The sequence below is a fragment of the Platalea leucorodia genome, assembly GCF_965183815.1.
Source record: "Platalea leucorodia genome assembly, chromosome: 11".
NCBI classification, from domain to species: Eukaryota; Metazoa; Chordata; class Aves; order Pelecaniformes; family Threskiornithidae; genus Platalea; species Platalea leucorodia.
The window spans coordinates 5,117,746-5,133,519 of record NC_138833.1 but is presented as its reverse complement, the minus strand read 5'-3'; the positions used below and the strand labels follow the sequence as shown (position 1 = coordinate 5,133,519).

Below are 15,774 nucleotides of genomic sequence, written 5' to 3'. Positions count from 1 at the left end.
TGTGCCTAGAAAAGCATAACCAGGCAACCGGAGCTAGCTCCAAAATGGGCAGCTGATTTAAAAAAAACCTGTAGTCTTGGAAGAGTTGAGGAAATAAGTTGGGGATTCATCTGGGTATGTTCAAGACTTGCAAGTATGATGAGGGCCCAAGCTTTGGATTATCTTGGAGACTACAATGCATAGGGGGTTCAGCAGGCAGCTAAATGACATGTGAGTAATAGGAACTTGATACAGTCTAGTAGTGTTGTTTTGAGTTTTTGCATCCTTGTGTATAAAAGGATTTGAATTTTGTATAAGGATTTTTTCTTTAAGTATTGAATTATTGGTTTGAAGATTGTTGCAAGACTTCAGCATTTGATTGCCTTTTTTGTTGGCTCTTTTGTGAGAGTTGTAATGTTTATTGTAGTGGTGATGTGTTGTCAAACTCAATTCTGATCTTGTATATTAAGGAAATACAGGCTCAGAGCTGTCTAAGATGAGTGTGTATATTTGCCAAGGTATGTGGGTCTAGAAGACAGAAGCACGTAGTGCTAACTAGCAAGTGGATTTACTTCTCAAGTTATAAACTTTACACAGGCCAAGGAAGAGGGTGGGGATTGAGAAGAAGTGTCCAGATGTTTTGGAGGAGTTGAATGGCTAAGCAGAATAATTATCAACTAAAATGTAAGTAATGTAACAGAGGAAATCTGTGCATGCCTAGTGCTGTTTGAAGCTGCATAATGGTGTGCTCCAGAGAATGTAGGAGATGCTTTGAAACATTTAAAAGTCTTCAGAGAAGAATGAAAGATGAAGCAATTCTGAGGAATTCTTGCTATGAAGTAGGATTTGCTCCAGTTTGCTCCAAACATCCCTGTTTGTAATAAGTGTGTACATTGTGTGACTTAGTCTTCAACATCTACAAAATATGTATTGAAATAAATTGTTATTAGAACATAGCAGGACATGTTTAAGAGTAAAGCTCCCTTTAATAGTTCATCTGAACTTGCTTTCATGATGTCTTGTACCATTCTAGTCCAATTCAGTTTCTATTCTCACTGAACTAATTCCTTCCATGTCTGTTTTCTTAAACTGCCCCTACACCTGTATTGTCCTTAACATGTTTTATGCTAAAAAGAAAAACAGATTGACAAGAGAGACCTAATAACAAAAGCTTTACTGAAGCTGGTATAGATGATAGTTTCAGGGTTTTTTTTAGGTGAGCGGTATCAACTTTAGTGCTGACGTACCAGAAGAGACCTGTATTCCTTAACGGAGTTTCCTTAGATGATGGGGCAATATTATCTGAGCGTGAAATGTCAAAGAGTAGTAGCTGGACTTGTGTACATGCGGGGCGAGATATATGTGTTGAGTAAGATCTAAGATCTGCTTGGCCCCACGTACTATGCAAAATGCAGAAATTCTGCACAATAAGAATTTTATGCGGAGTGAATGTATCCGCACATAGGTATTTGCTGAGGTTAAATATAAATTGAATTCACCTTTAAAGTATATTTTTCCCCATGTCTTTGACCCAGACGATTTCTTTTCGAAGCTATGTTTGTTTCCAACAGTTCTTATGAATGCTGATGTGTTTGAAAGCCAACCAAGATTAGATGTTAAGGTTTAGCTTTTTGTAGTTGAAACCCACTAGTGAGGCCATAATCAGCTGCCAAACTTTATAAAGGAAACATAAAATATTATGTTGCCCACAAATACCAGCTGTAAACCACTAATGTCTGCATTAGTTCAGTAACTTCACAGTCACAAAGTTTAATTGACTAATGGGGTAACCGGTGGCAATCTGCCTCTTTGCAGCAGGGTTAGACCTACTGTGAACAGGAGGAGGAAGTGTTACCTAGTAGCTCATCACGGTTTTACTCTGTTTTTCATCAAATGGCAGATAAGCCTTGAGGGGAGGGCATGCTGGAACAGGCAAATGTTCAGCAGGTAAATACTGCTTTCTAAAACAGAGGCGGCAGTTATCAATTAAATCCTAAATGGTTTAACGAAAGGGAACTCATGAAGAGCAGCTCTCTTGAAGTTAGAGCATTGTCCAAGTAATTTTACTTACAGAAATGGAAACCTTCGACTTAAATACTAACCCTCAGAAGGGATTGATATTATGTACACAATATAGTCTGTGCCAATCTGCAGGAGTAGAGGGAAAAGCAATCTCGAGATATGTATTGATCAAGGAATGTTAAAGTCGTTTTCAGAATAGGGAACTGCAGATTTCACCGGGGGAAGAATGCTGAACAGCAGGAGTGTTCTTGGGGCTGAAAGCAGAGAGGAATAGAACTGAGTTGGTGTGGAGTCGGTCAAGCTGAGTAAAGCTGTGCTGGGAATTAAGTCTCATCAAAATGGACAAAAAGCAGGGCCAAGGACACTGTGGTGCCCCATATACCTTAGATGACTCCTGTCTGCCTTGGAGAATTCTGGCCAGCTTAACGCTGTGCTTTGCTAGACCTTTCCTGAGATACAGGCAGGGGAAAACTTCTGAAGGAACGACATGAAAAGCAGATGGGAAACATAATGCAAATAAAACGCAAGCTATTTATGCGTTGCTTACTCCAGACTTAATTCTTTCCAATGCTTCTTGCAATCGGGTCACCCTGGCGCACCAGTGAGTAGTTAATGATGCACCAGGGTGGAAGAACTGAACTGAGAACAGAAGAGGAAAGTAAGCTGGAAAATCTGAAAAATGTAGGCAGTGGTTCAAAGGTATTCCTGGAGAAAAGCACAATTCAATCATCAGGATAAACGCAAATGGACGAGAGTGGCTGGTACACGCAATGAAAGTGCCCTGTAGTTGTTTTGTGGTTTGTTGGGGTTTTTTATGGACCTTTTTAAAATATAGTTGACATAAGTCAAGCAAGGATACTTTCTTGTTCATGTAGCTGAAATGTAGGGATATTTTCTCCCTCATCTCCTTATCATTATCCTTAGTTCCCATCTGTGATAAAGAAAATGGTTTCCTGACAGGAGAATGCGTTTCTTCTATTATTTTTAGGTATGTCCTGTGGTAAGATGCATAAACTGACTCTTAAAAGTTTATTCCATCTGTTTTTAAACCATTTTATGACTTAAGAATTTTATTAGTATTATTTTGACATTTATCAATAACCATCAGAAATAGATTTCAACATGATAAAACACTTATTTGTGCACTCTAGTACATCTCGCAGTCCTGTTAATGTCTTGCTTATACTTTAGAAGGATTCACAGCAAAATTGGTGCAAATGCTTGAAAAAGGTATGCATAAGTATTATGTATTCTGTGCCTATATGGCTTCTGTTTTTAATGGCAGAATTCAGTAAAAAATTCTCACTATGGTCAATGTGTAGAATTATTGGTCTGAATTTTAGGGTTTAGCTTTTTTTTTTTAAATAGTCCTTAATATGTTCTTTCTTCCTGTTGTCTATGGCAAATTAAGTTGCCGTGGAAAAGATGGAGGTCTTAAACTGCAGCTGGTTTGTCCCTGGCACAAATCTTGTAGACATAGAGGCTGGGGTTTTTGTCAGTGTGAACTGTGAGCTTAATCATCGTCGCTGTAGGCTTCGAAGTACCAGGCCAGCCTCAGTTACGAAGTGGCTCGTGCTGTATTGAGTTTAGTTCTTTGTGTTGGTGTTTTGGTGGGTTTTTTGTTTGTTTGTTTATTTTTTAGCTTTTTGATTCCAGTAGTGAATGCCAGCCGGATGTTAAAATGACATTAAAAGGAGTTAATTCCATATTGATTTGCATCTGAGATGTAGGGAACACATGAGAAAATAATTATGTATCTTTAGGAATATGAAGAGTTATTTCCTCAGATGAATGAGTACAATTACCTGTGCTCATCTAAATATTTACATTTTTGTAAGTGGAGGATAGTGTTCATATTAGGACAAAACTCTTTGTTTTCATGGTTAGAAGCATTTGGGGAAGTTAGTAGATATACTAAAAAATCAGTCCTCTTTCTTCTCTGAATAATGAAAATGTACCTTTTAACAAGCTTAAACTTCTTCAAAATATGTAACTGCCTTTACTTGACAATGTGGTTCACACTAGAAAAATGAAATTTGTTACCATGACAATTGCTTTTCATTTAATACCTTAGAAGAATATTACTTCATGTCGGCAGAGAAAAATGATCTTCATTCAAAGGAAATAATCATTTATGTTTGAACACTCACATAGTAGTTCTATCCTACTAATAGGATCTCATGTGAAGTGAAAAAAGAGGGGCGTAAGTAGCAGCCCATACCAGAAGGCTTGTATGGAACTGCGTGACGGAGAATTCCTGGAAATTGTGCCAGCCAGGAGCACGTTTTCCCCCCTGTAGGATGGTATATGAATGATTACAAATGATTAAGCTGTTCTCAACACTTCAAGAGCTTTTGCATTTTGTTTGCGGTATTACTTGCTAGGCACTCAGAAGCCAGCCTAGACAGCCATCTCTGCAGCATTTTTCAGCATACAAACGTGGTGGTTGAGGCATTCCTGGAAGTTCTGACTTCCCCCCTTTCCTTGAGTTCCCTTTTGTACCTACAGAAATCATCAACTTGAAACAGCGCTTAGGAACACCCATCTGATTTTCAGAAACTATTTCAAGGTCAAGGTTTGTGCAGGTGTCAGATGATTGCCAAATGTACTTAAAAATAATACTGTAATCTTGCTTTTTGTCTTTGAATTTTCCTAGAAATGGGAGTGAATACAAGAGAGGGGTTATCCCAGCGCACATTAACGCGGGAACTATAGTAAAACTGAATTGCATAGGAAAAACCTCTGCTTCCTGCTGTGGGTTTGTGACCTGATGTTCTCTTTTAGAAAACGAATGTCTAGCTTCATGGGTAGTTTTTCATATTAGATTGTTTTCATTCAATGGCAATAGACAACAAAATTTGTCAGAATGTATTGTTTATAATCTCATGATCTTTAGAAAAATACTGAATGCTTTTTTGGCATGGAAACTGTTAGCCCAAAGGCTTGTATTTTTGGTACTTAGCAGCTTTTGGTAGACATAAAATGTGACTTGGAAAGAAAAAAGTTTATTCCAATATTAGAAAATTTATTTTTCATAAAAGGCTTCATGTACCTAGGAAGCTGACACTCAGAACAAATTCGTGGTGACGTGATGGAGAGTATATCTGGTTTTATTAATTGTAATTTTGCTGCATTTTGCTTATTATGTTAAAATAAGCATGGCTGAAGACCAGGAAGAAAGACTAGCTGTTTGCCTTGTCCCTGTAGGTTAGCACTAGGTCAGGTAAAACATTCTGGGCAGAAAAAGACCCAAACAAACCCCAAACAACGGGACATGCTCAACCAGAAGAACTTGAGGGGTGCCTAGCAAAGGCAAGTCTAGAGGGGAGAGAACAGCAACAGAGGGCCTATAGCACCAGCAGGTATTCGGTATACTCTTTTGAAATGAAGTTACAGAAAGACTCTTTATGTTGGGAAAGAAAGGGAGTTATTTTTGGTTTGTCGTGACTCTAAAGGCACCAAAGTTAGTGTATTGAGAGCTATCCTTAAGTATAGGATCAGTCTTGCAAGAAGGATTAGTTTATAAATTCCTTTATTTTTCAATTTGACTCTTCTGTGAATTAAATAGAATTTGTCTCAAACTAGAGTGTTCGATTTTGATGTCTGTTCTGTTAAGATATAAGTTTAGACATGAAATTCTTTTGTATTTTTGGTGTGCTCACTCCAAAGAAAAGCTGCAGGAAAGTGGGCAGCTCGAGGTGTCTGGTTACAGTGGGTTTTTCCCTGTGGTGCAGAAGCAGCCAGTTACTTATTAATTGTGAATATAGAGCATAAATTAGCACAGACTGAAAGAGAATGCAGGAGGTAATACTTGGTATGTGACCACACAAGGAAAATGTGTCGGCGCATAACAGAGGTGTTGGGAAATTGAGAGTTTAAAGATAGAATGTAGGAGTTGGCAAAGGGTGAACGTATATGGGAAACAGGTCAGTGTGATGAACAGTTATCTTCTGAAAACCAGCGTTTCCAAAAAGTGGGCAACAGGAGGCTGTCTGATTAGGATGCTTGGGGGGAAAAAAACCAAAACAACCCCATAAGCTCTTTTCTAATTTTGCAAATCTTCCAATCATTTGGGTAAGACCACACTTAGGAGTCACTAAAGTAAGTTATTCTCTCCTTGAGCTCTGTGTAGCCTAAGTTTCTGCAGGAGGCTAGACTCACTTGGGTTTAGAATAACCCCAGAGTTTGATCTTCATTTTGGGGCAGAGTACTCTGTTTTAGCTGTATTATACCAATTGGGTCTTGAATATATTTAGCCCCTTACAAGACTGTAGTCTTGAGGGAGAAAGAAGCATATAGTGAGCACTGATACTAGAAATAAAAATGGAAGAAACTTGTTGTATGAGAGCAATGTACTCAGAGGAGGAGGCAAACTGCATCAAGATTGATGGCTTGCGTTTCGAGATTTTAATGGAAACATTACTTTGTACAATTTGAGCAGCTGATAGATGCTCCACCGATGGAGATACTTTCTGCTAACAGAATTTTGGATGTCAGTTATAGTGCCTGAATGCTGGTTTCTTTTTCCCCTGCAGTGATCTAGAAAAAAATAATATCACAAGAATCACGAAGACAGACTTCACGGGACTGAAGAATCTCCGTGTCTTGTGAGTATAACACGAAACTTGTCTGTCTTTACAAGACTATTTTAGGGTGCTAGTACTAAGAACATACATAATTCTAGACATCAAATGCTAGTAATAATTTCTGCACGTTATTCAGTTATTAGTGTTCTTTTAAACCAGGCAACTAGAACAGTTTGTGATGCGAAACAGTAAATTTTAGTTCCATGCTAAAGTCTGAATGTAGTTCCAGAGTTATTTAATTGTTTGTATTTATCATTGGCTTTTAATAAATACAGTGGTAAAAATTTTGGTCCACTTTACAATCACTTATGCATGAATCAATTATACTGATATGCTAGCAAATAGGACTTTCAGATTTTGGTCACTTTAAGGCACAGTCCCATAAATAGCACTTTTGCAGAAGATTAAGCAGAACTTAGATTAAGGATAGTTGATAGCTGTAGAAGTTGTACCCAAGGAAACCTGTGAATTTTTTTAGTCTAATATGAAGTAATCAATACAAAAAGTTTAGGTGGTGCTGTCTATTGATCTAAAAGTATCAGTCAAGAGCTTGACTGTACTTGTAAATAGGCTTTGAACATCAAAAGGGGAAACATCAGTCTATAGAATTTGTCACTCTGACTGCTTCTTCTGAAACAAACAGCGATCAGAAGTCAAGCAGCACACCAGTCATCTCACCAGCACCCCCTGGAAATTCCTTTCTGTAATTCTTAAGGTTACCCTCTGCAGTTAATATTTTCCTTTGAGAATCTTCTAAAATAAGTCCTTAAAGCTGCAACTGTTGAACTGTTACAGTTATTTAGTGATAATTCAATCAATTAATTAATTGAATCTTGCCAATGAAAAAGAAAGTCTCGTCTCTTCTGCTACCTTAACACTTTTGAACAGGTTGGCATATACTAAGAAAACATCTCAAATCTATTGGAAGACTTTTCCTATGGTGTTTCTCTCATAGAGATGAGAGCGCTGTGGAGTTGTTTAGATTTCCTTGGCTCCCATCCCAACTGTCAATACCATTTTGGAAGTCTATTAAAATACATGTACGATACTATCATTAATGTCAGGAGTTGTTTTGGTTTGGTTGGTTTGTTTTATAGTGGCAGACATTGCCTAATGCCGCTGCAGTCATTTATACTGAATGCCCTTATATATATATATTTTAATAATGGCTTTGTCTTCCAATATGTGAAGACCATCTGAAACCCAAGACGTGCCATTTCACTGTCTGCTAACGTACCCGGTTTTGTTCATTGTTGCATGTTCCCCTATTCTCCATGTTCCTGTCATATCTGGTACGTGTTTGCTGTTTTTCTGATTTTATTTTATGCAGCTTCTACTTTGTGCACTTTGGTCTCTAGAAGTCCTTCAGATTTTTCTTTTTTTTTTTTTTTTTTTTTTTTTTGCTTTCTCTTATGGTCTCTTCATAATTCTGGCTATTCTAAATTACTGACACCCTATTTTTACCTCTTTTTTTCCTCCATGTGTGATGGGGTAGAGTGGGAAGCACAGAAACAGAAACCTGTCCCAGAGTTCCTAGGAAGGTAGTCTCCTCCTGTTTTCAGGCATCAGCGTGAGGACCACAAACAAGTGATCCAGAAACTGGTAGAACAGTACAACAGAAAAAAAAAGCTACTGGTCTCAAACTGACCACATAGATGCAAAACATTCCTTTGTGCACCTTCTCCTTTTATCCCTTATAACTTCAGCTTGTTCCCTTTCCTCATGCAGTTTTTCCTCCCCCTCCTTTTAGGAACATGCCTCTCTGGTTCACATGTTTGGATTTTTTTAATTTTATTTTTTGATCTTCATATGTGGCCTTAGCTGTGGAGTACTCTCCTGCTGTCTATCTTCTCAACTGCTATCCAGTTGAACAGCTCTGAGCATCCTCGTAGCATTGAGTGCAGAGGAGTGGCTGTTGAGAACAGGCAAGAATAGTGCTTTTTCACTAGTTAGTCTTAGCTGAGCCCAGGCTTACTGTGTTAAGTTCTTCCTTTCTGTGTTGTAGCTAAAGGCACGTAAAATGGTCAGAGAGCCTGGAGATTTAGTCCATGCGTCTGAGTGCTCTTACAGAAGCAGAAAATGAGTGTGTGCTGGAAGGCAGCACTGAGAGAGGGAAAAGGTCGCCTTAAATGGGCCTAGTGGTATCTCTGTTCCTTGGCTTTCACTTTACCTATAAAGAGCGTTTCTGCTGTGTAAATGAATAGTCATTTCCTGCAGAGCATAAATCAAAGAGAAGTCAGTCTCCATTGCTTATAACTTAGCCTTGTCTCAGCCTCAGGGGGTGAGGAAAAGCAGGGTCGGACACAGCAGAAACCTGGGAGTATTCCCCTACGTTCTTGCACCCTGTTGTACAGCGGGACCGCATGCAGTTGTCACACATAGCTGCCGTGGCTGTACTTCTGGAGGGATTGAACCACTTGGGATTACTTACAAATGGTTTACTCTGGGGCAAGCCTGAAATCTTTGCAGAACATAAAGACTGGGCAAAAAAATATGTTGACATTGAGTGGGTTCCTGCTATGTGCCGCAGGAGTCAGTTATCTCAATTATATTACGTAAACTAAGAGTAGTATACTAAGGATGTAATAGCCTCTAGACCAACGTCTTCCTGAGCATATTAGTTATGGTTATAAAAGTTTAGGAACAAAAACACTTACCAAATCTGGCAGTCAGGAGGCAATTTTTGAATCTGTTTCCTGTTAGTGATCTAAAGAAACAGTGCTGTTCTGTCCAGATTTTTTTTAATAACCTCTAATTATAACTGGTACTTCTGTGAAAAGCAATTTTGTAGCATGTGTGAAGAGAAGTGGGGAAGGTCTTTTATTCTGTTGTCTAAAAATTAACTGGTATTTCTGGAATTGCAGACACTTGGAAGAAAATCAGATTAGTGTGATAGAACGTGGAGCATTTCAGGATCTAAAACAACTTGAACGGCTGTAAGTATCTCTATTTACATACCTATGGAAAATCTACAGTTTTTCTACCTCACTGTTAATGGTCATTCATATTTCATGATTAAAAAAATAACCTCCTTTAAGAAAAAGAGAGACATGGGTACCTGCCTAAATTAAAGTATGCTTTTAAACACAGTTGGATTTATATTGCGTGACAGCTAATACTTGAAATAAAATGTACAATTGCTTACCAAGAAAATAGAACTGTCGGTGACACCAGAATCTTAACAACATTATCAAAAGGACATTATCTGGGCAACTCTTGATATGTAGGTGAAGAAAGATTTGTTTATAATTATTTCATATTACTATATAATATATATTTTTATATAATATATATATAAATCTGTGCTCGTGGAAGTTGCAGGTGTCTCCTTTGAGAACCACAGTATTTCTAAAACTGCCTTTAGACTTAATTTTCTGATTAACTTCATTCCCCTTGAAGTTGCATAATGCCACTGACACCAGTGGATTCTGGGGTATCATGCTAGACTTAGTGGAGAAAAGACTAGATTTCCTCTGCTTTTGATAGCAATTAAATTTATTTTTTTTAAAAAAGGTGAAGATAAGAGGTCTCTCAATACAGAATCCGATTTATAGAAAACTACTGGCCCTGCAAGAGTATAAACTTAAATATCAAAAAGTACAAAAGCAATGCTGGATCCAGTTGTCACTCCTAGTTGGGTGTATTGTTTAACCTGGCTTCATGATAATGCTAATTTTGCCTGCTTGTGATGGGAGCGGAACAAAATCTCTGTAATACTGAAATACTTCTGGGAATTATTCGTTGTTAGAGGTAGGTGACTAGAACAAAATCGCATGCTAGTTTGGAATGCTTGTTTGTTAAATGGAGAAGCAGGTTTTTTTATCCTTGATTGTTAACACAGTTATCTGCAAGGGATTTGGTGTAGGACTTGGTATTTTTTAATTGGTATTTTCTAAAGCAGCTTTCAAGAGTTAAGTTCCCACTAGCAATTGTTCAAGAGAAGTCTGGAGTATTGAGCATATGCTGTACTAAAACTGTTTCAGATGATCTCAGGATTAGATTTGCATTTAAGTTGTTTAAGTAGTGCGTTGAACTTTTAAAATTAATTTACTCAGGATTTTTGTCTTGAATTGCAAAGCTCCATTTATGGCAATAATCAGAATTTTAACTCACATGCCTTATAACCCATTTTTTTCTGTTCCTGGTACCAATATTCAATTAGAAAACACTTTTTAAGCGTTGTTTAAGTGTTTTCTAAGAGTGTTGCCATAGCTGATTCATTTCACATTTCTTGGGCAGTAAAAAATAACCAGCTTAATTTGCCAAAATTAAGCATAGCCTGACACTGTAGAAAACAGTTTGTTCACATTATAGCTCATCTTTGAGAGTCAGTATTCTAACAAAGTCCTAGTTTTAAGCTCACTTTATATATATATATATGTGTGTGTGTGTGTATAAATCTCTCTCATATCTCTATTTAAATAAAGATAGATTTACTTAAACTATGAAATGAGTTTTGGAAAAAAAAAAAATCTGGGAGAAGGGCTAGCTATTAGTAACCAGAGATGATACTCAAATGTCATCTTAATGTGGTGTTTTACTGTACAGCCTGCTCTGTTAGCAAATGAAAACAATGTATTTTGTGAAACCAGAAGTTAGGAAATATGATACCTTTAATAGTGTCTGTTTAAGTATGTGGTCTTTGAAAGTCTTACTTTTTTTTTTCCGGTGCGAACTCTTAACTTGGCCTGTTAAATATACTGCATCTCTGCTTCTCTTTTAGGATTGCCTGTCATTAAAATATTTCCTAAATGAATGTAGTATGAAAGGGAGGCCTGGAAACTTGCAACTTTTTGGTATTTTAGCTTAAATCATTTTTAGGACAAAACTATAAATCTGATTTTTTTGCTATGAGTCAGTAGGCTTTGGAGAATGAACTGTGGAAAGTTTGGCGTAACTTATAAAGGCTAAATTGCAACATTTTAGGTAGTATTAAAGCTATTTTATTAAGTATTGTCAAACATTGCAAAATGTTAATTGAGAAAGTATGATGGTTGAATTTAAAAAAAAACTGGCTTTTTTCCATTTAATTTCTTTCAGGCAACAAATAAAAATTGCTTATATTGCTTCAATTTTGGAAAAATGTTCTTTTTTATCTGTTGAAGTGGATGCAAAAGTAATCATTAACTTCTTTTTAAACAAAGCAGCTGCATTGGGTCAGACTTTAAAAAACAAAAGTAATTTCTGTTTCTGGCAAAATAGCATATATGAAGGTCTTGCATTCAAAGTAACAGTGGAAGTACATTGTTCCATTCCCCGCCCCATGGTGATCATTCAAAGGCCATAACCTTAGGTGAATGTTATCTTAGCTCAATATATTTTCACTTTTCTGGATATTGAAGCAAATCCATCATTATTGACCGAGTAAATTAGCAGAATTTTCTTTGAAATGCCCTGTATAACAGTCTAAGCAAATTTTGAATAAAATGTCTGTAAAGCTGTTAACCACTGCTGCCAAAAATACCGTGACGATGACGCTAGCTATTGGGATTTTACTCTGATTTTTTTAAAATTTGTTTTGGTGGGAGATTAATGCTTACAATACCAATGGCACATCTAAAGGCATTATTTAGGTGTAGGGCAGGATATTGTCAAAATTGTGTAATAGCTTAATAAAGTCTGCCAATATCAGTTGAAGGAAGCACATAATGCAATGCATGTTAAAATGAAGTGGAGAAATGAAGTCCTGTGGAAGGTAGAAGCCACGTCTTCCTTTGACATATTTTTCCTCAGCTTTCCAAGTATGCAGGGATTTTAACTATTGCCTTTTAGCAAAATTCAGTGGTTTTAGTGTAAGTTGTTCTGCTGAGTCCTAAGATTCAGAATTCTTGAGAATATCCAGTGGTGCTCCCCATAATGGAAAACCAGAAATGCTTCTAGTGGTTTTATTCCAATAAGTTTCTGTAGTTTTCTTCCAAAACATAAAGATTAATGGTGAGGTAGCTGACGATAAAAAGTCAAGTAGGTAAGAGGCAACATTAATAGGTATAATCGGTGCATGCAGCTTACTACCTTCTGTTTGTTGCACTGTTGTTGAGCCCCAGACAAACCACCAGTGCTCTTGTGCGGTGTAATACTGAAGTGGAGAAACTACAAAGCTTGCGGAGCCTACGCGTCAGTGGGATTTGTATGTCTGATGTACTAGAATGACCTCAGTACGTCTCCTCCCAGGCTTGTTATCTTCTCGCAGGCCTCTCTAGCTAGCACCTTTCCTCTGGCTTCGAAGTGCTGCTTGCCAAAAAATACTACTAATTGATGTTGAAGGATAGACTTTGCAGGGCAGGTGTATGCGTATGTTCGATAAGTGTTTAAGAAACTATGGAAATGTTCTGCTGAAACTTGAAAGTGCCAGTTGTAAATTTTGATAGTCTGCCCTCCTTGCCAGTAGCAGGGTAACAATTTTAGAACACCACCTGTGCCCGTTGGTGTACAGTAGGCTTCAGAAACTGTAGTTCTTCTTTTTTTCTAGTTACCTTCTGCAGTTTTTTTCCTAATAGTTAACTGTAAAAGGTCTGACTTTGATCCTCTTTCCTGGTTTTGTTTTCTGTGGTTTGAAGTAGTGTGCATATGCCCATACGGACATAGTGCTACACTGGCACAGTGTATTGTACCCAAATTTATTTGGGATTTTAGCATTTCAGCTGTATGGTTTGCTATTAACGCAGTGCATGATTTTAAGATAAAATGATTATGAAATTTTGTTTGCAAAGAGGATCAAGAAGAATGAGGCATACTGGTGGGCCTAAAGGATGAACTGAAATTTATTCCAGAGCCAGATGTATGTCACACATTTATGAGAAAAATGAGGCAGGATATAAGACACCAACCGATCCTGACTTTTCCACGGCCAACTGCCAGAAATTGTCACGTAGCTGTATTATCTTCAAAAGACTGGACTTTGGCTGATGGCTGGTTCTTTCTACTCAAATTATTGTCTTTAGCTAGCATAAAAGATCTCGACATCTGAAAACACTAAAAATGTGTTTTTGTTGTTTAAAGGAGGGGGGGGAAATGAAGTTGGGAAAAATAATTAGCTTTTAAAAAAAAAAAAAAAAGGCTAGAATCCAGATTTTAACCCTAGCATATACATGTATGGTTTTGGTTTTGTGCATGCTGAGAGGTCAAAATGGAAATTGTATTTGACCTTTAATTGCAGAGATGCTACTGTGCATCGAGTCTTTGTAAGCAGCTTCCTAAATGCTTGATTAAGCTATTAAAGTATATTTATTTGGCATAGTGTTCTGTGAAATAGCTATTAGTGACCAAAGATGCTAAGGAGAAGAATAAATTGGTATGCGATGCTTCACAATCTGGATTTCATAAATTGAGATTGAACAGGCTTTAAATAAATCATGTAATACAAAAAGCATCTTCCATAATTAACATGCTGAGTGGAAAGATTGCTGAGCGCTTCAGAGTTGCGGGCAAAATAATAAAAGCATTGGACAGTTCTTTGCTGTTGTAAACAAAAGCTTATTGCAAATCTTTGGCAGCATGGACAAATCTATAGTGTTTATACAAGGTTTGCAGTGCGTGCAGTTTTTCTGGATGTTTTTCTGGATCTGCACACACTACACTTATTTATGAAGCCATATGGATTTGTAAATATGTAAGACAGTTTGAATGTAACCTTTCAGAAAAAAGCTTTATTGTTTTGTGTCTCCATTTCCCTATGACATTATGCATAACATATCTAATTGGACGTCAGTGATCATAAAACGCTTATCTGGAAATGCTGGAGAACAAAGACACATTAAAATGGATTTAGAGCTGTGGTCTGATATTTAATCAATTTTATTACTTGCATACTTCCCTCTTCCTTCTCAAACTACCACATGTAAGTTAGTGTAGTACCAGGTTCGCTACCAAATGCCCCAGGAACAAGTGGTGCTTTAGGAGTGAGAAACGATACCCTTTTGCCTGTATTCTGCTCCCAAGACAGCTCGTCGATACTACACTTGATCTTAGCCAAAAGGCCGAGACAGCTCGTTACACTTGGTTTTTTCCCCGCTAAGGAGGGTGTGAATGGTAAATTGGGGCTGCTAGAGGCATCTTGAAGCTATGGTGTCTTTGCATTTGGGATGGATGGATTTCTTTGCATTCATACCAAAGACAGTGGCACCACCCATTGACTCCTGAGGAACTGGGTGTAGCATACATCAAAACTTGAGTTTATCTTTCATACTGGAGAGGATTACTGCTGCAACAACCCGCCATCAGTAGGGTAAAATGAACCTGTGCTGTCTACTCCCAGGTGACAGCCTGTGTGTCAGTGATGTAATCTCTTGTAAAGGGGGGAACCAGTTTCTAACAGAGACTAGTTGTAAACTTTGCCAGCTCCCGCAAAGAGTGGTTAAGAATATAAAAAACCCTGAAATTCAGTTTGTGATGCTTTCAGGTGTGCTCTTGTTCTCCTGATGTGAAGAACAGACTAGTACTTAGTTCTTGTGCTGCCTGCATCTGTGAGCTAGCAGTATGAAGCTCCTTGCTGCACTGGCTGATGACTGCAAGTTCAAGTAATATTTATTGATGTTGGTTAATATTTAATTACTGTTGTTAATAATGTTTTGTCCCATACCTTCTGCAAAATTATTCCAGTTTTTTAAAAAAAAAAAAGGAATCTTATAACCAACATCAGAAAAAGCAGTCTTTCTTACCTTGCATTTTCAAGAAAAGTTTAGCATTGCCTTTCAAACGAGTGTCTGTGTGACTGTTTACATTGCGAGAAGTCCAGCGGGATGAGCTGGAATGGTTTGGGTGTATCTGAAGCGGTGCTATTTGGTTTTATTCCTGGATGCCAAGGCGACAGTCATGGAGAATGGAGCACACTGTACTGCAGAATCTTCCTAGTATTATTTGAGTCGCTTCCATTCCTGTTTACTCTCCAGTTTGGAGTTTGGCCCAAGGCTTTCCTTTCAGACAATCTCACTGAAAAATACATGGGAAAATTATGAATTTATTTGGAGTGACTATTTAGTTTAACTTGCATGGGTACAGCCTTGCTACTTTCTTCAAGAATTGTGTTGTTTGGAGTGTGCGTCTTCCCTTTCATGTGGCCACAATGTAGTTTTTACTGCTTAAGTGAGGGCCACATTATTGTAAGTATTCGTCTGCATAGTTTTCTGAACCCGATAGCAATAGAGTAGCAGCAACAGCCTTATACAGCAGCTTTTGAAGTTCACGAGTT

General features: G+C 37.6%; 1 protein-coding gene across 1 annotated transcript in view; it reads left to right on the top strand.

The window, feature by feature from the left end:
* SLIT3 (slit guidance ligand 3) overlaps nt 1-15,774 on the top strand; it is a gene marked incomplete at both ends in the record, with an annotated part of 527,658 nt that overhangs the window by 19,477 nt on the left and 492,407 nt on the right. Inside the window, 2 exons of the mRNA XM_082324538.1 lie at nt 6,537-6,608; nt 9,452-9,523. Coding sequence (XP_082180664.1) covers nt 6,537-6,608; nt 9,452-9,523 — 144 coding nt within the window. The remainder of the gene's footprint in view (nt 1-6,536; nt 6,609-9,451; nt 9,524-15,774) is intronic.